The sequence below is a fragment of the Camarhynchus parvulus genome, chromosome 28 (genome assembly GCF_901933205.1).
Source record: "Camarhynchus parvulus chromosome 28, STF_HiC, whole genome shotgun sequence".
Lineage (NCBI taxonomy): Eukaryota > Metazoa > Chordata > Aves > Passeriformes > Thraupidae > Camarhynchus > Camarhynchus parvulus.
Window position 1 is genome coordinate 4034241 of NC_044598.1, and position 26733 is coordinate 4060973.

The window sequence follows — 26733 nt, forward strand, 5'->3', positions numbered from 1 at the left end:
GAGCAGGGAGACAAAACAATTCCTGCTCCAGCTGGGCACCAAGGACAAATGATCCAAATCTCAGCCCAAGAGCACAAACAACTTGGGCTGGAGAGAGAAAAACAAGAAGGATGGGACTTCATAAGCTAAAGCTATAATTAAACAATTAACTCCAATATGCAAATGGAGCAGAACTGATCAAAGTGAGAGACCCTGTGACCAGGTGTCCATTTTGTGACCATTTTGGGTTTTATCTTGGGTGCAGCCCTGGCTGGGCTGGAGGGTCCAACCTCCACAATAACTCCTGGAATGACTTCCAGAGCACTGGGCATGGCTGGCAGGGATGTTGGCATCACCCACTGCACTTCCCTGGGAGCAGCCCAAGGCTCCCACTCCTCATCAGGCCCTGGAATAAGGACTAATGAAGGCAGGATTATTTCCTCCCCACTCCATTAGTCACACTTGGTTAATATTCCTGCTTATGGAAAAAGGTCACAGTTTCTCTCTCATTTATGTCGCTCCACCTTCCATTTGCAGTTGCAGGGTTCTGCTCCTTTTCCATCCCTAATTAATGCTCAATTACAGGGGCCCTGCCCCAGCTCCCCACCAGGCACAAGTCCTGGGCCACGCTGCCTCTCCTGGGTCTCCCTGTGGAAAACTGACCCAAGAAAAGCCCTTTTTTCCTCTGGCAGCACAGAAGGAACCAGATGGACTTTCCTTCAAATGAGATTTAAATGGAAAAACACAAAATAGCTCCTTGTGCCAATATTGAAGGGTTGGTGTCCAGCTGTCCTGAGCACGGGGAAGGTCAGCCCGGGTGACCCTCTGGAAAAAGAGGCCAAAAGCATCAAACACCCTCATGGTTTGCTCCTCTGGCTGCACCACTGAGAAGGGGCTGGAAATGATTCCTTCAACTCTTCTGATGCCTTGTGAAGGCTGAACTAGAACAGAGATTAGACAGAGTTACAGAATAAAGCAGGGATTTATTAAAAGGCCTCCATGGATCCACCTTGGGCAGCGCAAGAGCCCAGCCAGGGCTGCACCCAAGATGAAACCCAAAATGGTCACAAAATGCACGACCGGGTAGGGGGTCTCTCACTTTGCTCAGTTCTGCTCCATTTGCATATTGCAGTTCATTGTCCAATTCCACCCCAGCCCATGCAGTCCCATCCTGCTTGTTTTTCTCTCTCCAGCCCACGTTGTTTGTGCTCTTGGGCCTGAGATTTGGATCATTTGTCCTTGGTCCCCAGCTGGAGCAGGAATTGTTTTGTCTCCCTGCTCTGTGCACAGAGCTCACCATCCCCTGATATGAACGCAGACCCACCCACTAAAGCAGCACAGAATCTGAAAAATAGAAAAGCTCAAACCTTTGAGGCATCATTTCCTGAGGGAAAACAAATTTCAGGGTCTTACCTCTTCCCTTCAGGGTCACTTTTACATCAAGCACCAGCCTTGTGACAAAGCAGTTTGGCACCACTGCCTTCCCCTGCCTTGCTCAGCCTGCACCAACATCTGGAAACCTCTGGATATCCACGTGCAGGTTGTTGCTGTTGCAGTGACAAGTGGGGCTGTGGTCTGTTGGATCAGGCTCATCCAGCACCAGACAATGCTGCTGGGTTTTTGGGGTTTTTGGGGTTTCTTTCCATGCCCTGAGGGTCTCTCTGGCTCAGGCTGTGGCTGCCCCTGAGTTGATGCTGGGCAGAGCTGTCCCTGTCCCTGTTCCTGTGCAGGGATCACTCCATGGCCTGGGGACCTGTCCCTGCTTCCTCAGTCCTGGCTCAGCTCTCTCCACCTCAGTGACTTTCCCAAGACTCCTACAAAACAGATCTTTTTTTCCCTCTGTTTCATTTTTAACAGCTCTGCCTCATTTCTCCCTCCATTTCTCTCCCTGGGGTCATTTCTGCCTTGCCCCCAAAAGCTGGGAGATGCCGTGTCCCTGTTGTGCTGCTGTGGAGCTGAATTCTTCCTCCTTCCTTAAGCATTTTCCAAACTTTCCCATTTACTTTTAGAGAAAGAAACTCTTTGGGGGGCTGTCACTGAGAGAGGATTTCAAATGAGCAGCCTGTGACACCTCCCCGTGGTAATGTGTCATTTTTGTTGTTGATATTTCAGTAACTAAAGGTCAGCTGGAAGCTCAGCTGGCTGGGCAATCTGACATTAATTACACTAATGAGCAAAAGTCTCTGGCTTAATGCTCCTGGATACCAGGGCTGTGTGACACTGGGGCAGTCTCAGGTGTCCTGGGATCCATGGAATGATCAAATCCCAAAAGATCCTGAGCTGGATCCCACAGTGCAGCTCCTGTCCCTGCACAGGCACCCCAAGAACCCCACCCTGAGCACCCCTGGGAGCTCCTGGAGCTCTGGCAGCCTTGGCACCATTCCCTGGGGAGCCTGGGCAGTGCCCAGCAGCCTCAGGGGGCAGAACCTTGCCCTGAGCTCCATGCCAAGGCCTGGCCCAGCTCCAGCCCTTGCTGGGCTCCTGTCCCTGTCCCAGAGCAGAGCTCAGCCCCTGCCCCTGTGCCTGCCCTGGGGAGGAGCTGCAGGCCCCGAGGAGCCTCCCCTCAGTCTCCTGGGCTGCAGCTGAACCAGCCAAGTGCCCTCAGCTGCTCCTCAGCCCCTTCCCCAGCTCCGTGTCCCTCCTCTGGGCACTCTCCAACAGCTTTGGGTCCTTCTGATCCTGTGGTGCCCAAAGTGCCCCCAGCACTGGAGGTGAGGCTGCCCCAGGGCAGAGCAGAGTGGGACAATCCCTCCCTGGGCCTGGTGCCCCCCAGCACAGGGGGGCCCTTGGGGCTGCCAGGACACAGCAGTGACTCAGATCCAACTTGCCACTGACCAGGACCCCCAGGGCCCTTTCTGCAGTGCTCTGAGATGAGCCAGATCTGCTGTGATGCATGGAACAGTTGCTGTGCACATCCCAAGGGATGCTCCTGCCTTACAAGAGCTCAACTTGGGCACCTTGGTCTGCTTCTCTGCATGTCTGCTGATTTCCAGGACATCTGGGTCCTGTTTGGCTTTGGGATTTGCTGCTGCATTTCTTTTTTCAGGGGGATGCCCTGTGCAGAACTGGAAGCTCCTTGATGGTACCTAGGGAGAGGGGAATCTTCTCCTGGCTCCTCCACTGAGTAGCCCAGAAAAGAGTTTAAAAAAATCCAAGTTTTGAGTAAAAAATAAACAAAAAGCACAGGAGCAGAAGGTGACAACAGCCCTGGTGGCACAAACATACAGAGGGCCAGGGAGCTGTGCTGGTGTCACCACGTTGGACTGAAGGAGGTTTAGGTACTTCACCCACGTGCTGGTGGGTTCCATTTCACAAGGATTAAAATGTATTTGCAGACAAAACCCCCGGAGGTAACCTGAGACAGAGATTGCTACGTGACCTGGGAGCTGCCAAAAACAAATGCCAAGACCGTCAGCTCATTCCCAGGGCTGGGAACGAGGGACTCACCTGACAAGCCAAGCTCAGGTGGTCTGTGAGTGAGCTTAAATTCCACATTCCTCATGCTCAAGCAGGATGGGAGTGAAAAAACCTCTCAGGGAGGGCAGGAGAGGCTGCTCAGGGCCAGGAGCTGAGCACGTTTGGCCTGACTGCATTTTGCTCTCTGCAGTAAATATGTGGCTGTGTCCCACCTGCTGGAATTGGATTGAAATTTTACCTTTTCCATGGCCATGGGGAGCAGCAGCTGGGCTGGTGTGGTTGGGATTTACCCTCGCGTGGTGCTGGTTCTGAGGAGCCTCCTCCATCCCTGCTGGAATATTTGAGTGTGTGAGTTCCACACGTGGTGCTGCAAGAGAACCAAACCCACTCCCCTCCCAGTTATCCCATCTCCCAGGAGTGGAGCAGCCCCGAGGATCCACAGCAGATCCGTGGGCATCAGTCCCTCAAAGCACACACACTGCATCCCCTGGAGGCAAATTCCTCATGGAATTGCACCACCTGTAGCTGCTGGAGGTGCTACAAGCTCCCCCCTGCGAGTGCTGATGTTTCTGGGTAATTTCTGCATCTCAGGGCTTGGTTCGGGTCATTCTTGCTGTTATTTCAGGTGCTGAGTTGGAGTTACTCCCACACTGTGTGCTCCAGCTCCCTGTGCTGCAGAGCACGTTCCTGAGGAGATGGGATCCTGCTGGGATCCTGGGCTTGTCCATCCTGCTGTGCTCCTGGGCTTTCACATCCTCTTGGGATCCTGGGATTGTCCATCCTGCTGGGATCCTGGGCTTTCACATCCTGCTGGGACTGGAACCTTCTGGACTTGTCCATCCTGCTGGGCTTTTCCACCCTGCTGTGGTCCTGAGCTTTCACATCCTCCTGTGATCCTGGGCTTCTCCAGCCTGCTGGGATCCTGGATTTTCACATCCTGCTGGGATCCTGGGCTTTCATCCTGCTGCTTCGGATTGTCCATCCTGCGGGCTTTTCCACCCTGCTGTGGTCCTGAGCTTGTCACATCCTGTGATCTGGCTTCTGGCTCCTGGGACCGAATTTTCACATCCTGCTGGGATCCTGGGCTTTTCCATCCTGCTGAGATCCTGGGATTGTCCATCCTGCTGGGATCCTGAGCTTTCACATCCTTCTGGGATCCTGGGCTTTTCCACCCTGCTGGGATCCTGGGCTAGTCCATCCTGCTGCCAGCCCTGAGCTGTCCCTTTTGTCCTGAGGGACCCAGAACTCCCCCTATAACGGCAGGAACACACATTCCCAGCTCCCAGAAGGTCCCAGTGTCAGTGGGATCCACTGAGCCCTTCACCCCAGCCAGTCCCTCCCTGGGTGGCAGGGATGCAAATCTCGTGTAGGATTTGAAACTCACGTTCTGGAACAGATGTTCTCATTTGGAACTGCATGGAAATCAGTCAGGGACACTCCCTAATAAAGGGGATCACACCCCGGGGATGTGATCCCTGTGCCATGGGTGTGATCCCTGTGCCATGGGTGTGATCCCTGTGCCCCCAGGGATGTAGTCCCTGTGCCCTAGGGCCGGCTCCTCATTCCCCTGCCGTTCCCCAGCGAATCCCTGCCGTGGAAAGTTCCTTTGCCAAAGGCTCCCCAAGGCTCTCCCAGCAGGAATTAACCCCCTGGTTGCCACTGCCCACCCAAACGCCACCTCCCCGAGCTGAGTGAGGTCTGCAGCAGGCTCAGAGCAGCTGCTGAGCTGCAGCAGCAGCGTCTCTGCGGGGGTGTGCTGAGAGACCCGAGCCGGGGACATTTGAGGGCTCTTAAGCAGGATTTCCACACAAAAGGAGCTATTTAAATTCCCTCTTCCTTTGCAACAGGCAAATTAAACTTCATCCAGAGAGCTCAAAGCAATTCGGTAAAACCACAGCGAATCATTTGTTCAGCATCTGCTGCATCAGCGCTGGGAGCATCTCCCGACCCCCCCAAGTCCCCCAAAATGCCCAGGGGGGGACACGGGGCTGGGGCTCCGGCCTGTGGCGCTTCTGCTGCCACGTTTGGGTGAAATCTCCCCAGATTCGAGGCCTCCCGGGCTGTGGGCACCCCCTGGGTGGGTTCAGTGCCCTCCTGCAGATTCCGCAAGGGCATTGCTGGGTCTTCCCTGCTCCATCCGGAGCTACCCAGGCAGGGCAGGGCTGAGATGCTCTCCTGGTGGGGAGAGGATCCTTCAGGGCTCGAAGTGTGACATAATTTTATATTTATAAAATGATAAATATATTTTATAATATATTTATATTTATAATATTTTAATATATATAAATATTGTATATTTCTAATTACATAAATTAAAAATATACAATATTTCTCTATTATGAAATATGCATATTATAAAATATGCATATTACATATTTAACAATAATAATGAATATTATTATATTTTATATTATTTATTATATATCTTTTATATTGTACTATGTATTTAATATATATTAAAATATAATATAAAATAATGTAATATAATATAAAATAATGTAATATAATATAAAATAATGTAATATAATATAATGTAATGTAATATAATATAATATAATATAATATAATATAATATAATATAATATAGCTTATTTTATATATTATATAGTGAATATATTATGAAATATTATAAGTACATGATAATTTCTATTAAAATATATTATATAATATTTCTATATCTACAGATAAAACCAGGCAAGCTGCAGTGGTCAGGTCACACATGTGGCTGGAGCAGCATGAGGATGCTCCCTCTCTCTGGGAGGTGCCTGAGTGCCCCATCCCTGGCCTTTGGAGGGGTTTATTTGGGATTTCTGTGGCAGACACGGGGGAAGGTGACTGACAGTGCTCTCCTTGTGCTTTGTGTGCAGAGGAGCCGAGGCTGGCTGTGCTGGACCCTTCACCATGTGAACATGCCCAGGCTCCAATGCCTCAGCACAGCCCCATGTCGGAGCAGCCCTGGACCTGCAGAACGGTGAGAACTCCCTGGGCTGCAGTGGCATTGGGGGTTGTGCACTGGGACACCCAAAATCCAGCTCATTTTGACCTCGTGGCCACCCCTGCTTGGTGGCATTAGCCCCCTCCTTGTCCCCAGCTCCTCGTGCAGCAGCTGGGAGATGTCCAGCCTGTTGTCACCACCCCAAAACAAACTAGAAGAAACTCAGGCAGAGCTGTGGTGTGAAAATCTGGGGTGCTGAGCTCAGGGTTGGTGGCAGAGAGCAGTGAGACCCCACCCTTGGGCACTGTTGGACCCTCAGCCTTGGCCATGCCAGGATCCATGTGCAGCAGTGGTTTGGGGTTTGGATGGATTTCCTGGGATTTGGGAGCTCATCAGCTCAGAGAGGAGCTCTGGAGGCTTTGCCCCTGCTCTGCTGTCCAGATGCCAGACAGAGAGTGAAGCCACACAGCCCCATTGTCCCCTTTCCCTTCCCCCATGGAGATGTCTGGGTTTTGGGATCCTCTTGGAGCTGCACATGGGCAGGAGCTGAGCTGCTCTCCTGGTGCCCCAGCTGATGCCCTCCAGCTGCAGATCTGGGACTGACGCCAGCGTGTCTCGCTCCAAATGTCACCACTGCCACATCAGTGTCACCCTCCAGCCCGGGGGGGTTTGGGAGTGGCACAGCTGAACCCTCCTGGGCTCTGCTGGGCCCCTCTGGGATCTCCAGCAAGGCCAGGAGGGATCTGGGGTGGATCCCGCTGTCCCCTCCCCTCTCTGGGATGATCCCAGGGGTCGGTCCCGCTCCCACCTCGTGTGACAGAGCTGGGTTGGGATGTCAGGAATTGTTTCACCTCTGTCATGGGTTGGGATGTCAGGAGCTGTTTCACCCCTGACATGTGCTGGGGTATCAGGAGCCCTTTCACCCCTGTTATGGGTTGGGATTTCAGATGTTTCACCCCTGGCATGGGTTGGGATTTCAGATGTTTCACCCCTGTCCTGTGTTGGGATTTCAGGAGCTGTTTCACCCCTGTGATGGCATTTTGCTCTCTTTGCTCCCATGATCATAATTGGGATGGCAATAAAATCTCCAGTGAAGCAGCAGCTGCAGACAGATCTTAAAAAATGCTCTCAGCCTGGGAGTGCTGCTGAGCAGAGCTGGGAGGGGGAGGGAAAGCTGTCACTCCATGCTGCTCCTGCCTGGAATTCCCACTCCCAGCAGGGTTCCCAGCAAATTGGGGGCTCCACCTCTGCCCCCTTACCCCCCTGTGCCCTGCAGGGCTCCGAGCTGCGTTCTGCAGAGCTGAGCAGTCCTGCTGGGACCAGGCTGCTCTCCAGCCACAGCTGCCTGTCCCTGCAGCTGTCCATCAGTCTGGCTTGTCAGTCTGCTCCTCTGCCCACATGTCCAGCAGTCCAGTGGGATTAAAGCCTCTGGAATGATGGATCCCCCTGCTGAGGTGCAGAGGTTGGCTGGGAGCAGCCAGGGCTCCCTCTCCAGAGGGCAGCTTGGCCTTGCTGGGCACCCCTGCCATGGATGAAGGCTCCCATGGGGTGTGACCATGTTCACAGGGGTTCTTGGATGAGGGAAGAGATGAGGATCTGACTCCATATTTCAGAAGGCTTGATTTATTATTTTATTATATATATTACATTAAAACTATACTAAAAGAATAGAAGAAAGGATTTCATCAGAAGGCTAGCTGAGAATAGAATAGCAAAGAATGATAACAAAGGTTTGTGGCGCAGCTCTGTGTCTGAGCCAGCCGGGCTGTGATTGGCCATTAATTAGAAACAACCGCATGAGACCAATCACAGATGCACCTGTTGCATTCCACAGCAGCAGATAACCATTGTTTACATTTTGTTCCTGAGGCCTCTCAGCTTCTCAGGAGGAAAAATCCTAAGGCAAGGATTTTTCATAAAAGATGTCTGCGACATCTTTTATGTGGGGCTGAGCCCTCAGGAGCAGGGTCCTCCCTGTGGCTCAAGGCTGCAAAGAGCCTTTGCTTTATCCAGGAGCTCAGAGAGGGGCCTGGGACTGCCCTGCCCAGTGTCACCACAGCTCAGGTAAGCGATTAGGAGGAGATTTTGCCATCAGAGGTCCAGCACTGGCAGCCAGTGACAGCAATCAGGGTGTGATTTATGTGCCAGCCCCCCAGGGGCTCAGGCCAGCCTTACTGAAGTGCTGAGCTTAATGAAGGAGCTGATCTAACAAGGGCTGGCAGGGCTGGGCTGGACAAATGAGGTCGTGTGCTGGGGCAAAGCCCTTGGGAGGCAGCTGGGACTGAAATCACTGGGAAATCACTGCCCAGGAGCAGGGCAGGACTGTGCTGGTACTGAAATCACTGTCCAGGAGCAGGGCAGGACTGTCCTGGGCACTGAAATCACTGGGAAATCACTGTCCAGGAGCAGGGCAGGGCTGTCCTGGGCACTGAAATCACTGTCCAGCAGCAGGGCAGGGCTGTGCTGGCACTGAAATCACCAGGAAATCACTGTCTAGCAGTTCTGCTGGGCACTGAAATCACTGTCCAGCAGCAGGGCAGGGCTCTCTGGGCACTGAAATCACCAGGAAATCACTGTCTAGCAGTTCTGCTGGGCACTGAAATCACTGTCCAGCAGCAGGGCAGGGCTCTCTGGGCACTGAAATCACCAGGAAATCACTGTCCAGCATATCTCCTGGGCACTGAAATCACTGTCCAGCAGCAGGGCAGGGCTCTGCTGGGCACCTCTGGGCAGACTGGGACCAGTGCTGGCACTGGGGGGTGGCTGCACGTCAGCATCCCAGCTCTGCACGCCCCCGAGCAGCGTCATCATCATCGTCATCCATCAGTGCTCTGAAAGGTGCCTAATTACAGCCTCTGCTTTCCTGTTCCCTTACTCATCCTCCTGCCCCAGCACCTCCTTTGTTACCCAGCTGCAGGGCTGGAGCTGCCTGGGCTGGAGCAGTGAAGGCACAGGGTCCCTTCCTGTGATGAGGTCTCACGTCCTCCCTGCTGCTCAAAGCCTCTGTGGGTGATTTGTCCCCCCCAGCAGGAGGGGACACCCCCAGAGGTGTCCCCACCATGCCCTGGTGCTGTGCCTGGGGATGTCCTGCATGTCCTGCCTGGTCATTCCCTCTGTCTCCTCTCACATGGATTCAGCCACGCTGTGGTGCTGCCAGTTTGCTCCCAGGCTGTGTTTTGGTGCAGAAGCTGAGGGATGGGCTCAGGAGGGAGGCAGGAGGATGAGGCAGCTGCAGAGGAAGGAGCAAATTCCCCTCTCTCATTTAAGGCTCTGCATTTGTGTCTCTGTGGGGGCAGGAGCCCTTGCCAGGAGCTTTTCTGTGCCTGTGGCTGTGCCTGGCTGTCACATCTGTGCTGCTGGGGCTCTTGTGGGCTCGTGCTTTGTACATCCAACAGCAACAAATCTCATGTGGACCCTGCAGCTGAGATGCCAGGACACTTGCCAGGGGTTTGGGTTCCTTGTCCCTGCTGGGGACAAAGCTGAGACCAGGCCAGCCTTGGCCAAATGGTTTGGATGGGCACCTCTGGGCTTGAATGGGGACCTTGGCAAAGCCCAGCTGTGGTGGGAGAGGACAAAGCTGGGTTTGCAGTTGGTGTCTCCTAGACCTGGACTGTCACCTTGCTGCTGGGGCCTCTCCTGGCTGGGTCAGTGCTCAGGGACAAGGACACCATGGGGCTGTGGCCAGCACCCATTCCTGGTGACAGACGGGAATGGGACAGCACCAGGAAGTCCTGGCACCGTGGGCCATGGGCTGTCACCCTGCAGTTGCCTCCCAGCCCCTCCTCATCCTGCCCCTGATGTTAATGGGCTTCTGCAAATTAAAAGTTCTCACTTGAACCCTCAAAAATGGGCCCCGTGCAGAGACCAGAGCCACTGCATGGAGTTCAGGGTTCCTGGGGGCATTACAGTGGCAGCTGGGAGGTCTGGGGTGCAGCTGAAGAGGAGGAGTCAAGCTCAGCCTCTGCTCTGCTCCTGCAGGTTCTGAGGCTGTTGAGATCCAGGTCAGGTTCACTCAGCCATCATTTCCCAGCAGCAGTCGAGATTCAGCTCTGACTGTGGTTCAGTCAACACACCTTGGGTGGAAACGAGCCCAGCACCCACCTGCCCTGCCCCCCTCCCCTACTTTTAGAAGAGTTATCCACTTCGGTAGAGAAATAGAGATGCTCATGGAATATTAAACACCTCCCTAAAGCCCCAGTTGCTGATGAGTGGCTCCTGCTCCTCATTGCCTGGTGCAGGCAGTGACCTTTCAGAAATGTTGTACGTCGTGGTCGTCTCTAAATGTCTCCTCTCCTGGGAGCATCTTGTGGAGATAGAGATTCAGACATGATGTCTGTCAAGAAGAAAAGCAGATTGTGGCCAATCTGGGGCTGCCTGTGCAGTGTTGCCTGGGCCACGTGCTCAGGAATCATAAGGTTGGCTCTAAAAATAAGCGGTGGCTCCTTTCGGGTCGTCTCCTTGGTGCCGTGGCTCATCAGGGAATCCTCAGTGCTGGGAGTTCCCACGTGGGAGAGGAGTGGAGAGTCCTGTGGCTGCTGGGGACTCAGGATGGGATCCTGGGGTGGGAAGACACTGTGGAGACACCAGGAAAGGAAGGGCAGATCCTCCCTGGGAGCTGCTCCGGCACCGCTCGGCCGCCCTGAGACCTGGGGCTGCTGAGCAGGAGGAGCCTCGTGAGAGGCAGCAGCTGCCACTCACCAAAATAACTCCCTTCTCTGGAAGCTTTTCATGTTCTCCAGCCGTCCCTGAAGTCACCCTGTGATGACCCAGCCTGGCTCCTGCACAGGCAGCTCCTTCCACACCCCCTTCCCCATTCCCCTGCCTTGCCAGCAACATCTGCTCTGCCTGAGCAGCCTTGAAAGGGACACAAGGGTGACACCACCACAGGGCTGTTGGGCCTTCTCTGGAAGCTTGTCGTGTTCTCCAGCCATCCCTGAAGTCACCCTTGGGGTGAAGACACCCTGGCTCCTGCACAGGCAGCTCCTGCCATGCTCCTCTTCCCTCCTGTGCCTTGCCAGCAACATCTGCTGTGCCTGAGCAGCCTTGAGAGGGACACCAGGGTGACACCACAAGCATGGCCACCACAGGGCTGTTGGGGGCTTCTGTGGAAGCTTTTCATGTTCTCCAGCCATCCCTGAAGTCACCCTTGGGGACGTTCAGTGGTGACCCAGCCACTGCCTGGCTCCTGCACAGGCAGCTCCTTCCACACCCCCTCCCCATTCCTGTGCCTTGCCAGCAACATCTGCTCTGCCTGAGCAGCCTTGAGAGGGACACCAGGGTGACACCACCACAGGGCTGTTGGGGATGGCCACTTGGCCACCTGGTGGCCTGAGGACTCTCAAGGTGCTCACTGTTGGGGAAGATGAAACAGGAAAGCCTTATAAATATGATTGTCTGGCAAAAGATTTTGAGAATATAGAAACTATAAGTGAGATTGAAATGAAAGCAAGTTTTGAGATCCCTCAGTTACTGAACAACAGGAAAACAATGGTGTGGCTGGCTGAAGGTAATCCCCTTTTGATCAAACAACACCCTCTGCTTGCAGACAGGCCCAAAGGTCAGAGCAGACCCTACAGCTTGGCAGAAGGGGCCCAAAGAGGAGTTTTTAGGGTTTAAAATATAACACAGAATGGTAATGTAATGATTCTTATAGGCTGCATGGAAATGCTATAGAATTTGTATCTTGTACTAGATTGGTTAGTGAGAATTAGAATATTCAACACAGAAGAAAATGTATTGTATTGTAATGAGAACCTCATTCTCTTACCCCTTTTACTCTCTTATCCTTCTATGCTCTTACCCTTTTACCCTCTTACTCTCTTACCCTCTCATCCTCTCTCCCCCTCTCCCCTCTCAGGCCTGCTCCAGCTGTGGCTGGCAGCTCCCAGCAGGGCCCTGCACCCAGGCCCTTTGCAATAAACCTCAAATTCCGAGACCAGAAGAAGATTTATTGTATTGTAACGGGAGCCTCACCCTCTGATCCTCTCTTTTACTCTCTCGTTCTCTCTTTACCACTCTCTTTATCTCTCTCTCCCTCTTTGGGGCCTGCTCCGAGCTGTGGCTGGCAGCTCCCAGCAGGGCCTTGCACCCAGGCCCTTTGCAATAAACCCCAAGTTCCACCACCTGGCTGCAGAGATCTCTCATCTCCGTCCATCCCCACCGTGCTACCCCCCGATGCTCCCACAGTTCCCCAAGTCCTGTGGGGTAGGAGATGCTCTGTAGGGCCCCTGCTGGGTGCCCTCAGTGCCCACCCAGCCATTGGTTTCTCCCTCTGCTCCTCCAGCCCTGCCCAGCCCAGCCCTGACCCAGAAAAACGTGCTGAGAGCCTCGGAGCCAGGAGAATTTGTTTCCCAGCCAGCCCCTGATGGGATTAGGAATAACTCTCTCCTAGATAATTCTCCATTAGGTCTGGTGATTGATTTCCTTCCTTTTTACCCTCAGCTCTGTCCTGCTCTCCCTGTTTCAGCTGGATTATTTATTCTCATGCTTGGTTTGCTAATTGCCTGATCACCAGAGCTGAGGCTTGGGCACATCCCTGGCCTCCTTTGACCCTCCAGTTTCTGCCTCTTTGTTTCTGTCTCAGCTCTGATTTAATCCCCTCCACGCCCCAGCATAAGCCAGGATCTTTCTGCTGCCCTGTGCAGAGGGGAGAAGCCTGCTGGTGTCACCCCAGGAGCCAGGGAAGGTCTGAGGGAAGCTCCTGAATCTCCTCCCCATCACCCCTATCCTCCCCATGCCCCCCTGTCTTTTCTGGGGTTTTTCCAAGCTCAGTGTGGCTCCAAACCCACTGACTTTGCAGACTCGAGGCAAGGGCTAAAATAAAGCTGCAGGAGCTTTTGATTTGTTTTTGGAGGGTGGCACAGGTCACCTTTGCTCCTCATTTCAGTACCCCTGGGAACTGTGCTCTGCTCTGAGCTGCAGCAACAGCTGGAAAAACACAGTTGGATTCCCTGAGTTCACATTTGGGCGTCAAACTGGGCTCTGCCAGCTCTGAACGATGCCAGGACACCCCCAGGGGATCCCCAGCAGCCACCAGCAGTGTGGGTGGTGTCACCAGTGAAGCTCAGCGTGGAGCAGACCCCAGGGATTCTCATTTTTTGCCATTTCAGCCTAAAATCATGCAGGGGAAAGGCTGTTTTTGGAAGGTGTGACTGAGGGCTCCAGGTTTTCCAGCAGGGAAGAAGGAGCAGAGGTCTGGACAGGCTTTGGCACAGGACTGGGGCCTGGAGGAGCTCTGTCCTGGGGCAGCTCTGGCTGCAGTTTTCCCTTCCCCATGGGCTTGGAGCCAGGGAATTGTTGGCATCAGCACCCAGAGTGTCCCATCCTCTGCTCTGAGCCCCTGCCAGCAGCTCAGGGAGGCTCCAGCCCATGGAGCCTGCTTGGTGTGGAAGTTTCAGGCAGCCCTGACATGGGAAGAGAAGAGAATCTTGACTCCATGTTTCAGCAGGCTGATTTATTATTTTATGATATATACATATTATATTAAAATATAAAATATATCATAAAATAAAAATATATATTATATATTATATATTATATTATGATTATATAATTATTTAATTAAATTAAATAAAAATAATGAATATTTAATATATTATTGTATAGTTATATTATCATTATATTATATATTACATATTATATATTATATAATTAATATAATTAATATAATTATATAAATTATATAATACATATAATTATATTATATAATATATAGTATAAGATTATAATTATAGATAGAATATATATAATTTATAATATAATATATTATAAAAATATATAATATAATTATATTATATATATTATTATTATATTATATTATATTATATTATATTATGTTATGTTATGTTATGTTATATTATATTATATATACCAAAACAATAGAAGAAAGTATTTAATCAGAAGGCTTGAAAAGAAAAGAAAAGAATGGAATAATAACAAAAGCTCGTGACTCTCAGAGAGTCTGAGCCAGCTGAACTGTGATTGGCCATTAATTAGGAACAACCAACATGGACTAATCAAAGATGCTCCTGTTGCATTCCACAGCAGCAGATAATTATTGTTTTTCTTTTCCTCTGAGGTGTCTCAGCTTCTCAGGAGAAAAAATCCTAGCAAAAGGATTTTTCATAAAATATCATGGCTACAGCTTGGTCCAGCACAGTCCTGTTCCTGGCAGTGGAGATCTCATCCTGCTCACAGCCCAGGACAGGGAAGTGTTATAATAGCCTCTTCAAGCCAAGTCTCATAAGCTCTTAGAGTCTATAACACACCCAAGATAGCTCAGCTGTGCTTGGATGCATAAAAATTAACAAGATAGCTTCTGTTGCAGTGTTAGAAACAAAAAAGTTTAATAAGAAGCAAAATAACAAACAAAGAAAACCCAAGCCAAGTGCAAAAAGGCCCTGCTCCTGACAAAACACCTTACAAAAGCAATTAGTTTCTTTGTTCACTTCTTTGTCTAGTAAATTACCTAAGCAAGACTTTTTAGCTTCTGTCCAATTAGCTGTCCTTAAGTTTTAAGTCCCTTAGGCCTATGAAGTAGCTTTTTCACTTAATTGAAGAGAAGAACTTCTGGGCTTCTTTCCTTTTTGAAAAGACAAAAGATAGAGAGTTTTTGTCAACAAAGAGCACATTCCTGTAGGGAAGCACAGGGAGCTTGTCCTGATGGAGACTCCAGCAGCAATCCTGGCCAGCTCTCAGTGAGCTGGGGAGCACCACGGGGGTGTTTGGACACCCCATCCAACCCCAGCCCCAGCCCCATGCAGGGGCTGAGCAGGGTGACAGAGTCTGTGAGGATGCTGGCACAGCCCAGCAGGGTTGGCATTGCCTCCCCTGGCACGGAGCTGGGCTGGGGACAGCAGCCAGGGAGCAGGGATGGCGTGGGGACACTCAGCTGCCAGGCTGGGCTGGGGACAGCAGCCAGGGAGCAGGGATGGCGTGGGGACACTCAGCTGCCAGGCTGGGCTGGGGACAGCAGCCAGGGAGCAGGGATGGCGTGGGGACACTCAGCTGCCAGGCTGGGCAGTGCTCGGGGTGTTCCCAACAGCACTTGGCTGCTGCTGGTGTTTGTAGGAGCCCTCTCCTGTCTCATGCCAAGTTTGGGACACACTGGCACTGGCACAAGGAGCTGGCAGCTCCCTGTGTGCCAGAGCACTGGGGTTATCCCGCTGTTGGTGTTTTCAGGGTGGGCATCTGTCATGATCCATCCTTACAGCAGGTTTCGTGATGGTTCCTGGATTGATCTCAGGGTGCAAAAAACCAACACGGCACAGGGGATTTGCAGTAATAATCAAAACAAATGCACCTTTATTGAATGACCACAGCAAAATGTGATAGAGGGATTAAGAGAGAGAAATAGGTAGAGAAAGAGAGAGAAAAGAGAGAGAAAGAGGGGGTATAGCTACCAAACATAGAGACAAAGTTCTTTGGTCCAGTCCAGTCGAGGATCCGCCTGTTACGTCGGGGAGATCTCAAAATCTCTCGCTAACTCAGATATTTTTATTATGATAATTCTATTGAAAATTGTGAGGGGGGTCGGAAACAGATACAGTAAGGAATAGATGTAACAGGCAGTCCATGCTCTCAGCAGTAAACGAGAGCCATTGTCTTCTTGGCCCAGCAGTCACAACCTGCCGGCAAACATCTCGCTTTGGTCAGCTTGCCTCCCCCACACACCTCCCCCGGGCTGGGGGTTTCAGTCCCAGCCCTTGGAAGGAGCAGAGGGGCCTTTTCACATGGGGGTTCCATGTCTCAGTCCTTGATGGAGAGGCTCCTTACATCTCAGTCTGTCTGTCACGGTGGTTGTAAAACAGGTGAGGGTCTTCTGTGGGAGACCACCCAAAACTCACGAGAACTCCAGCCAGGCCAAGAGGTGGGACAGCTCCCAAGGCTGTTGTTGCAAACAGGGCACGGTGCTCCCTTCTTCTCATTGATCTCAGTGTAGCAAACAGCAGACAACACCTGTGAAAACAGTAACTTAGCAATGCTCTCAGGTCTCAGGGCCTTGTTGGCATGTGACTTTTTCCTTCAGAGCCAGAGATTCTAGACGGGGGGCGTTTCTCTTCAGTGGTCCCCAAATGACAATCGTGAGGCAGGTGAGGGATATTTCGGACAGACTCTCACAGCATCCCACAGTCACATTCTGCTCCACTCCGTGGGCAGGGACCCCTTCCACTGTCCTGCGCTGCTCCAAGCCCCATCCAGCCTGACCTTAGATACTTCAGGGATCCAGAGGCAGCCCCAGCTGCCCTGGGGAGCCCCAAGCCAGGGTGGCTGGAGAGCAGCAGTTCCTCTGTGCTGCTGGTGCCTGGGACAAAACAAGCTCAGTGGTCACAAATCCTGATGGGGAAGTAGGGAATGAAGCAGGGAAAGCTCCAGGGGCTCACAAAATTGTCAAATTGTCCAAAATAGCTCTGCTCCGCTTCCCCCATCGCAGCCCCTCAGCCCCGGGCTTTGCTGGCTCCGTCCCCAGCGCTGCACGCAGCAAGCTTGTTATTTTTAAAAACAAATTAAATGAGGAGAAGAGCCTCTATCTAGGCCTTGCTCTGGATCTTAATTGCCCTGGCTCCCCAGGGGCCGGGCAAGCCCGGAAAGCGCCGCACAATCACCCTAATGAGCTATTAATAACCAGCCCGGCTCCGCCCGGCTCTGCCCGGCATGGAGAGGGTCCCGCTGGCCCTGCAGGGGACCCAGCAGCCCTGCTGCTCCTCTGCGGGGTGTCCTGGGGCCGGCAGAGACCCAGGCAGAGCCAGCCTTGCTGCAGAGCTCGGGTCTGCCTGAGTTTGCAGGGAATGGCTCATCCAGATGTGGGGTTTGCTGTGGGGGCAGTGGAGCGTCCATGGCTGGGGCTGGGGGCAGCTGGGCTGGGTCAGGAGAGGGAAGGTGAGCCCAGGGCTGGGTGTGGGCAGGGAAGGTGAGCCCAGGGCTGGGTGTGGGCAGGGAGGGTGAGCCAGGGCTGGGTGTGGGCCGGGAAGGTGAGCCAGGGCTGGGTCTGGAAAGGGAAAGTGAGCCCAGGGCTGGGAGGAAGCAGGGCTGATGCTCTGGAAAGGGAAGATGAGCCCAGGGCTGATGCTCTGGAAAGGGAAGGTGAGCCCAGGGCTGGGGGGCAGCAGGGCTGATGCTCTGGCTCAGGCAAAGGAAGATGAGCCCAGGGCTGATGCTCTGTAAAGGGAAGGTGAGCTCAGGGCTGGGGGCAGCAGGGCTGATGCTCTGTAAAGGGAAGGTGAGCTCAGGGCTGGCTGATGCTCTGGCTCTGGAGAGGGAAGCTGAGCCCAGGGCTGGGGAGCAGCAAGGCTGAGTTATTGGAATTCATACCAATGTAGCCGGATGGGACATGCCTGGCTTGCCTAGCCCTTGCTGCTTGACCAGAAGTGGCAGCTGTGGTGTTTTCACCTCAGAGACACCTTTGGCTAAGCTGGATGCTGCAGCTGGGCACATGGAGACAAGTCCAGGCATGCAGGAGCTCAGGTTTCCCTGTGCCAGAGAAGCTTTAAGGCGATGGTGAAGGAAAGGAGTCGGTTCTGATGGAGGGTTTGGATCCAGAGCTTTATCCCGGCCCACAGGCCTCTGAATGCAGCACCAGCTCCAACAGAACTCCCTGAGCCCGTGGCTGCTGCTCCTTTAACCCCGGGGAGAGGGGCAGGGAAGGGGCAGGGAGCCACCAAGCGGGGACAGGAGGGGAGGGACAAAGGGACAAAGGACACCTGGATAGCCCAATGCCCCCCGGGGATAGAGGGCATCCTTTGAATCTGCCAATCCCTTCTGGAATGCCAGGACTGACAGACAACACTCAGCAGGGCACAGTGTGGGGGAAAGGAGAGGTGATTGGCACCTGGGGAAGGATCGGGAAAACTGAGGCAAACTGAGGCATCACACTGCAACACTGGGTGATGGACAGGGAAGCTGAGCCCAGGGCTGGGGGGGAAGCAGGGCTGATGCTCTGGCTTTGGAGGGGGAAGGTGAGCCCAGAGCTGAGGAGCAGCAGTGCTGGGTGATGCTCTGGGTCAGGACCGGGAAGATGAGCCCAGGGCAGGGCTGGCTGATGCTCTGGCTCTGGAGAGGGAAGCTGAGCCCAAGGCTGGGGGGCAGCAGGACTGGCTGATGGACAGGGAAGCTGAGCCCAGGGCTGGCTGATGCTCTGGCTCTGGACAGGGAAGCTGAGCCCAGGGCTGTGGCTCCCGCTCTCCATCTGCCAGGGAAAACAACTCCAGTGGGGCTGGAGCTTTGCTTAGAGGATCAGGTGGCCGGAGTAGGAGCCAAAAGTGGAGTTGGGTTACTCCAGGCTCATCCATAATGAACACAGGGCAGAGCCTCAGGCAGGGAGGGGAAGGGCTGGATCCCTGCGGGGCTGGCAAGGAGACACCATTAAAGGGGATCCAGGGCACATTTATTTAATGTAGAGACTGAATAGGATGGATAAGCATCACAATAAATAGGGAGGGGTTTGTCCTGTGGGTTTACAGGTCGGTCGTGCTTGGGGCACCCTTCCCATGCAGCCCCAGGGCAGAGCAAGAGTGGGGCCTCCAGAAGCAGGGGGACCAAGGGGAGCTGCCCCCTCCTCACCCCGGAGCCAGCTCAGGTTCCTGGGGCCACCAGGCAGGCAGAGCCTTCACAAAGTGGCTGCCAGGCAGCTCCAGTGCCCAGGTGGAATTTGGGGACCTCCAGTCCCCAAAAGGGGTTGGGGGCAAGGAGTGAAGCTGAGCAGTGCTGGAGAGAGGGGAGAAAGGGGCAGGGGCAGCAGCGGGGTCAGTGGTCCCACCCCCCTGACCCCCAACTGCATCCACAATCCCGTGGTTGTGTGAAATGGTGACACCTCCCTCTTGGTTTGATTTGTTGGAAGAAAAAGGGAAATGTGGTGAAATTAAGACACACAACATAAAAGAAAAAGGTGTCATAGAATCAGAATAGAATTGGTGAGGCTGGAAATCCCTCAAAGATCAAGTGCAAGCCCAGCACTGCCAAGGACACCATTGTCCCTCAGTGCCACATCCCCATGTCTGTGAAAGATCACAGAACTCTGGGATGTCCTGAGGGATAGGGACCCTCAGGGATCATCAATGCAGCCCCTGTCCCTGCACAGCCACCCCAAAAACTCCACCCTGAGCATCCCTCAGAGCAGTGTCCAAACACTCCTTGAAGATCCTTCCAAAATTGCACTGAGCAATGGTTTTAATCCCAGGGATTGCTGCTCTGGGATAATGGGATCAGGACAGGAAATTACCCATGGAGATGTCATCCTTCCCTGAGCCCTGAGCACAGAGAGGCAGTAACAGCTCCCTGCGGCTGTCCCATGTGCCACCAGCCCGTGGGGACACGAGGGAGGGTGACACCAGCCTTGGGTGTCCTTTGTCAGCACAGAGGGTGTGAGGAGCAGGAGATGCTGGGCTGGTCCAGCTCCTGCTGTCCCTGCTCCACCAGTGTCACCTCTCTGGGGGATCTGGGGTCCCCATCACTCTCCTTCTGTCCCCCCCTAAGCCAAGCAGCAGCCACCTCAAAATGGGCCTTTTGGGGACTTTCTGGGCCCTGAGGATCTGCAGTGGCACCAAGGTGGGGCACTGCAGCCACACCTCAATGGCCTTGAGCAGCCACAGATGTCACATTGTCCCCTTCCCTCATCCCACAGGCAAGTTTGGGGTCAGCCCAGAGGGACAGAAGGGAGTGGGAGAGGGGCTCTCTGGAGGTCAGAAGGGCTGGAACCCTCAGGGACTCACCCCAGTTTGTCCCAGTGCTGTGGGATGGTGGCACAAAGCCCCCCACGCTGGAGGAGTCAGTGCCCCACTCCCTGCACCTGCCATGGGGCTGGCTCTGCTCCTGGCACCCCCAATATTCTCACACCAGGCTTAAAAACACCCAACCGAGCAACTCTGCCGCTTAATTAGGTTAATGACCGTGCTTCATTAAGGAAAGGAGTTTGCAGTGGCGTTTCCAGGCAGATTTGGGGCACGGATGGGGACGGGGAGAGGGAAGGGGGAAGCAAAGAAAAGGGAAAGCAGCAGTCAAGTGCTAATCCCTGGAAAGGAAAGGAGGGCGGGTGGGGCACGGCGCCGCGGGGTCGGAGTTAATCCCTGCTCGGCAAAGATTGAGCCCAGGGCAGCCTTAATCTGGGATCTGAGAGGGCGGGACCGGGATGGGGACGGGGACAGGGACAGGAGACGGGGATGGGGACAGGGATGGGGATGGGGACAGGAGACAGGGACGGGGATGAGGACGGGGATGGGGACAGGGGACAGGGACCAGAATGGTGATGCGGATGGGGACGGGGCAGGGATGGGGACAGGGAGAGGGACAGGGCAGGGACAGGGATGGGGATGGGGACAGGCACCAAGCATCCCCTGTCCTACGGGACCCCTCCAATCCAGGGGCTCTCGGATAATTTGTGCCACTGGATGAGACCTCACACCAGGAGCAGAGGGCATGGGGCATCCCAGCTGTGTCACCAGAGGGAATTGGATATCCCTCCTGTGTCATCAGAGGATATAGAACATCCTTCCTGTGTCACCAGAGGGAATGGGGCATCCCAGCTGTGTCACCAGAGGGCATGGGACATTCCAGCTGAGTCATGAGTTGGCAATGTCTCTGCCAGCATCTCTTTGCTCCTGCCCTGCCCTTGGGGTGTCTGTGCATTATCCCAGGGTGCTCACCACCCCCTCTGCCCGTGCCTGCACCATCAGGGGCACAGGGAGGGCTGAGCCAGTGGGAGCAGAGGCTCAGGTGTGAGTCTGCAGCTCTGGCTCCTCTCACAGACCTCTGCCTCAGTTTCCCTGTTCCAATGGAGAGTGAGGCTCATTTACCCCAGCTTTGCTCAGGGCAGGATCCCTAGGTTGCACAGTTGGTGAAAGGAATCCAGGGGGTGTCCTGGGGGGAATGGGGCCTCATCAGCCCCACGGGCTTGGGGAGCCGTGTCCAGTGCAAGCTTGTAGACAGGCAATCTGTGGGGCCAGGTACTGTTGTGTTGTGATTTCAGGGTTTACCTCAGAACCTCGGGTTCCTCCCTGATAATTCCCTGCCAGGTGTGTCAGTCCCCTCTCCTTTCCCCTCCCAGCGCTGTCTGTCAGTCCTGGCATTCCAGAAGGGATTGGCAGATCCAAAGGATGCCCTCTACCCCCGGGGGGCATTGGGCCATCCAGGTGTCCTTTGTCCCTTTGTCCCTCCCCTCCTGTCCCTGCTTGGTGGCTCCCTGCCCCTTCCCTGCCCCTCTCCCCGGGGTTCAAAGGAGCAGCAGCCACGGGCTCAGGGAGTTCTGTTGGAGCTGGTGCTGCATTCAGAGGCCTGTGGGCCAGGATAAAGCTCTGGATCCAAACCCTCCATCAGAACCGACTCCTTTCCTTCACCATCACCTGAAAGCTTCTCCACAGAGGGAAACCTGAGGAGCAGCCCCTGTTATGGGGGGAAGCTCCATCCCAGCACCACCAGAGCTCCTGCAGGCCTGGACTTGTCTGCAGTGCCCAGCTGCAGCACCCAGCCAGCCCAAAGTGTCTGTGGGGTGAAAACACCACACACCCAGCCAGCCAAAAGTGTCTGTGGGGTGAAACACCGCAGTTGCTGCTATTTGGTTCAGCATCTCTCGGGTTTTTGGTTGTTAATTGATGCCCCAAGATGTGCAGGGTGTCTCTGCTTCGGCCCGTGCGGCTGAAGAACAAGTCAGAGCTCTTCACTTTTCGATCTTGAGGTTGTTTATTAATTCTTATCTATAAAATTTTCTTTCTGCCCAGCTGAGGTCTGCTCAGCAGGGCAGCCACAGGCACTCTGACCACCCCCGAGGGGGTGTTGTCTTTTTATACTACCAACTACATATAACATATTTACACTTAATTCCCAATACCTATCACCTGTGTTAGACAGTGCACTTCTACTCTAAACCAATCCCAAAGTGCCAACATCACAGCAGAAAATGGAGACCAAGAAGAAGAAAGGCTGGACACACCCAAGTTCCTCCATCTTGTCCCCACAACCCCCATTCCTAAAATCTACATTTTCACCCTGTGATAATTTTATTATTATACTATTTAAACTTCTGTGACTTTCATGTCCTCATACAAAGCTGGTAATTTGCTCCAGGGGTCAAAATCAAACCCGCAGGTGCTCTGGGCTGCGTGCCAGGGTCTCCAAGCCCCCCAGCAGGGTTCTTGGCAACTCTGGACACCCGGAGGGATGTACTGAGTTCTGACAAGCACCAAGGACCAGACAAGCTCAGGCATGTCCTGTCTGCAATATTGGTAATTATTCCAATAGGGTACTGTCACAGACATCTTTTATGAAAAATCCTTTCCTTAGGGTTTTTCCTCCTGAGAAGCTGAGAGGCCTCAGGAATAAAAGGTAAACATTGATTATCTGCTGCCGTGGAATGCAACAGGTGGATCTGTGATTGGCCCATGTTGGTTGTTTGTAATTAATGGCCAATCACAGCCCAGCTGGCTCGGACAGAGAGCCGAGCCACAAACCTTTGTTATCATTCCTCCCTGCTCTATTCTTAGCTAACCTTCTGATGAAACCTTTTCTTCTATTCTTTTAGTATAGTTTTAGTGTAATATATATCATAAAATAATAAATCAAGCCTTCTGAAACATGGAGTCAGATCCTTGTCTCTTCCCTCATCCAAGAACCCCTGTGAACACGGTCACAGGGTACGACCTTGTCCCTGCTGACTCTGCTCTCTCTCTTGTCACAGGCACATGGCAGAGTGGCAGTGAGCCCCTAGACCATGCCCCACACCATGAGATGGTGGCTCCCGCTGCTGGCCCTGCTGCTGTCCCCACGGGCGGGCGCATGCCCCGCGCGCTGCGAGTGCGCCCCGCAGCTGCGCTCGGTGCTGTGCCACCGCCGCCGCCTCACCGCCATCCCTGAGGGCATCCCCAGCGAGACACGCGTGCTGGAGCTCAACAAGAACCGCATCCGCTGCCTCAACCCCGGCGACCTGGCCCCCTACCCGCTGCTGGAGGAGCTGGATTTCAGCGAGAACATCATCTCCAATGTGGAGCCCGGCGCCTTCAGCAACCTGTTCAACCTGCAGACCCTGCGGCTGCGGGGGAACCAGCTCAAGCTCATCCCCCCGGGGGTCTTCACCAAGCTGAGCAACCTGACCCTGCTGGACATCAGCGAGAACAAGCTGGTCATCCTGCTTGACTACATGTTCCAGGACCTGCGCAACCTGAAGAGCCTGGAGGTGGGCGACAACGACCTGGTGTACATCTCCCAGCGCGCCTTCTCGGGGCTGCTGGGCCTGGAGCAGCTGACCATTGAGAAGTGTAACCTGACCTCCATCTCGGCCGAGTCGCTGTCCTACCTCCAGAACCTGGAGGTGCTGCGGCTCCGGCACCTCAGCATCTCTGCACTGGAGGACCAGAACTTCAAGAAGCTCTACAACCTCCTGCAGCTGGAGATCGACAACTGGCCACTGCTGGAGGAGGTGTCCCCCACCAGCTTCCAGGGCCTGAACCTCACCTCGCTCTCCATCACCTACACCAACATCACAGCCGTGCCCGCCGCTGCCTTGAGGAACTTGGTGTACCTGCGGTACCTCAACCTGTCCTACAACCCCATTAGCACTGTGCTGAAGGGCTCCTTCAAAGACCTCATCCGGCTCCAGGAGCTCCATATCGTGGGCGCTCTGCTGGTGTCCGTGGAGCCACAGGCTTTCTCCGGCCTGAGACAGATCCGGCTGCTCAACCTCTCCAGCAACTTCCTGTCCACGCTGGAGGAGAGCACCTTCCACTCGGTCAACACGCTGGAGACGCTGCGGGTGGACAGGAACCCCCTGGCCTGCGACTGCCGGCTCCTCTGGATCCTGCAGCGGCGCAAGACGCTCAACTTCGATGGGCAGCAGCCCATGTGCTCCTCCCCACCCGAAATCCAGGGCAACGCCCTGCGTGACTTCCCGGACTCGGTGCTCTTCGAGTACTTCACCTGCCAGAAGCCCAAGATCCGGGATCGGAAGCTGCAGCACGTGACAGCGCGGGAGGGACAGTCCGTGTCCTTCCTGTGCCGCGCTGATGGGGAGCCCGACCCCTCCATCGCCTGGGTGTCCCCCCAGCACCGCATGATCACCACCCGCAGCACGGGCCGGGCCACGGTGCTGCCCGGGGGCACCCTGGAAATCCGTTTTGCCCAGGTGCAGGACAGTGGCACCTACATTTGCATTGCCAGCAATGCCGGTGGCAACGACACCTACTTCGCCACGCTGACGGTCAAGGGGCGCCCGGCCGACGGCGCCCACCACGCCAACCGGACTTTGTACCTCAGCGACTTCAACGACACCTTCCACAACAACACCCAGGTCTTCTTGAAGTTCACCTTGGACCTCAAGACCATCCTGGTTTCCACGGCCATGGGCTGCATCACCTTCCTGGGCGTGGTGCTCTTCTGCTTCCTCCTGCTCTTCGTCTGGAGCCGCGGCCGGGGGCAGCACAAGAACAACTTCTCCGTGGAATATTCCTTCCGCAAGGTGGATGGTCCCACCACCACCACCGGCCAGGGAGGGGCCAGGAAGTTCAACATGAAGATGATCTGAGCCTCTCCCAGAGGAGAACCATTTTCTGTGGCCCAGCCCCAGGCTGGGAGGGCTGGGAGGGCTGTGGGAGCACTGGCCGTGTCCCAGAGCTGGCAGAGTGACCTCGCTGTGCTGGGACATGGCTGGAGACAGAGGTGCCACAGACCAGCAGGGTGAGAACTGTGGGGACCTCAGGGTCGGGGAGGGATGACCTCGATGTCCCAGCCCTGTGGAGAGCCCTCAGGGCTCAGGGGCTGTCCCAGGGGCTCCTGATGTAGCGAGGTTTTTGCTACCAACTATGCATTTCTTGAGCCAAAAGATCAGCAGTGTTTGGGCCTGGGAGAAAAATGCTTCCTGTTTTCCCCCCACCCTTTCCCTTTTTTTTTGTAAGGGACTCTTCAGACAACCTTCCTGGTAGTTGTTTGTGGTTCTTTTCTTGTTGTTGGTGGGGGTTTTGGTCAGGTTATTTTTTTGTTTGTTTGTTTTTAAATTAATTTCCAAGAGAAATGTCTTCCGGGGCGATGCGGGACTGGGGAAGTTGTGCCAAGCTGGGGGGTTCCCCAGCCCCTTGGTAAAGACAGACCCCCCCTCCCGGGCACAGATGTGCCTTGAGAGCTTTTCATCCGTGGATTTAAGATCCAGCATCTGCCAATGTGGGTGCCTGGGGACACTTCTGCACAAGCAATAATAACCCACCAGGGCCAGGCTCTGAGGAGGTGTCAGCAAGAAAAAAAAGGGAAAAAAAGGAAAAATGAGGCCAAGATTGTTAAAATCGGGAAGGGCAACCCCAGGGTGATGCAAGGGCCCCCAGTCTCTGCATCCACCCAGTGGGGGAGTTGGGATTCCTACAGGTTCAAAAGGCACTTTTGGGTTAATTTTCTTGGAGTTGCAAAGTCAAAACCTGCAGGAGAGCAGGACCTGGCTCATCCTGTGCAGGATGGCCCTACGGCCCAGGAAAGAAGAGGAGAGAAAAGCTGGGAAGAAGCAGTCCAGGAGAACGTCCTGGCTGACACCTCCATCCCAGATCCGGCACCCTCCGATGCTGAGGACCACAGGTCAATGTCCCTGGGGCTGCTCCTGCTGCCACAGGGGTGGTTCCTGCCTTCCCATCCCACCCCTTCCCAGGCTTTGCCCTGGCTCTGCCTCAGAGTGTGGATTTTTTGTGAGGGAGAAGGAATGAAGCTGGAATGGAGGAGCCTGGATGTGACCTGGAGGGTCCAGGGAGTTCATTGCTTCCGCCTCCTCTTCCTCCTCCCACGTGCACCCTGGGGGTTGCTGCAGGTCCCACCTCTGTCCCCATTCCTGCAGGGATATTCCCCACCTGGATGTCCCTTCTCCAGCCAGTGATGGTCAGGCTGGGAGCTGGAGGGGGCAGCTGCCCATTCCTTGACGGGCATCCCAGAGTGGCACCGGAGCATCCGAGGGGTTGGGAGCTTTGTGGGGCACAAGTGGCTGCTCAGAACATCCCCCCAACCTTGTTCTGCTGCCACAGGGTGCCCCCCATCCATCCATCCATCCATCCATCCATCCATCCATCCATCCATCCATCCATCCATCCATCCATCCATCCATCCATCATCCATCCATCCATCCATCCGTCCATCCATCCATCCATCCATCCATCCATCCATCCATCCATCCATCCATCCATCCATCCATCCATCCATCCATCCCTCCATCCATCCATCCATCCATCCATCCATCCATCCATCCATCCATCCATCCATCCGTCCATCCCTCCATCCATCCATCCATCCATCCATCCCTCATCCATCCATCCATCCATCCATCCATCCATCCATCCATCCATCCATCCATCCATCCATCCATCCATCCATCCATCCATCCATCCATCATCCATCCATCCATCCATCCATCCATCCATCCATCCATCCATCCATCCATCCATCATCCATCCATC

The 26733-nt window shown here is 54.1% G+C and overlaps 1 protein-coding gene across 3 annotated transcripts in view; it reads left to right on the forward strand.

Annotated features, from left to right (window-relative positions):
• LINGO3 (leucine rich repeat and Ig domain containing 3) overlaps positions 1 to 26424 on the forward strand; it is a 34725-nt gene extending 8301 nt beyond the window's left edge. For 2 of the 3 annotated variants that reach the window (XM_030966655.1, XM_030966653.1), the window contains exons 2-3: positions 6264 to 6367; positions 22995 to 26424. In XM_030966655.1, the coding sequence (XP_030822515.1) occupies positions 23028 to 24833 (1806 nt within the window). In that variant the 5' untranslated portion in view covers positions 6264 to 6367; positions 22995 to 23027 and the 3' untranslated portion in view covers positions 24834 to 26424. Of the gene's footprint in view, positions 1 to 3314; positions 3452 to 6263; positions 6368 to 22994 lie in introns of all 3 variants that reach the window. The other variant, XM_030966654.1, reaches the window with a different exon arrangement.
• The last annotated feature ends 309 nt before the right edge of the window (positions 26425 to 26733 follow it).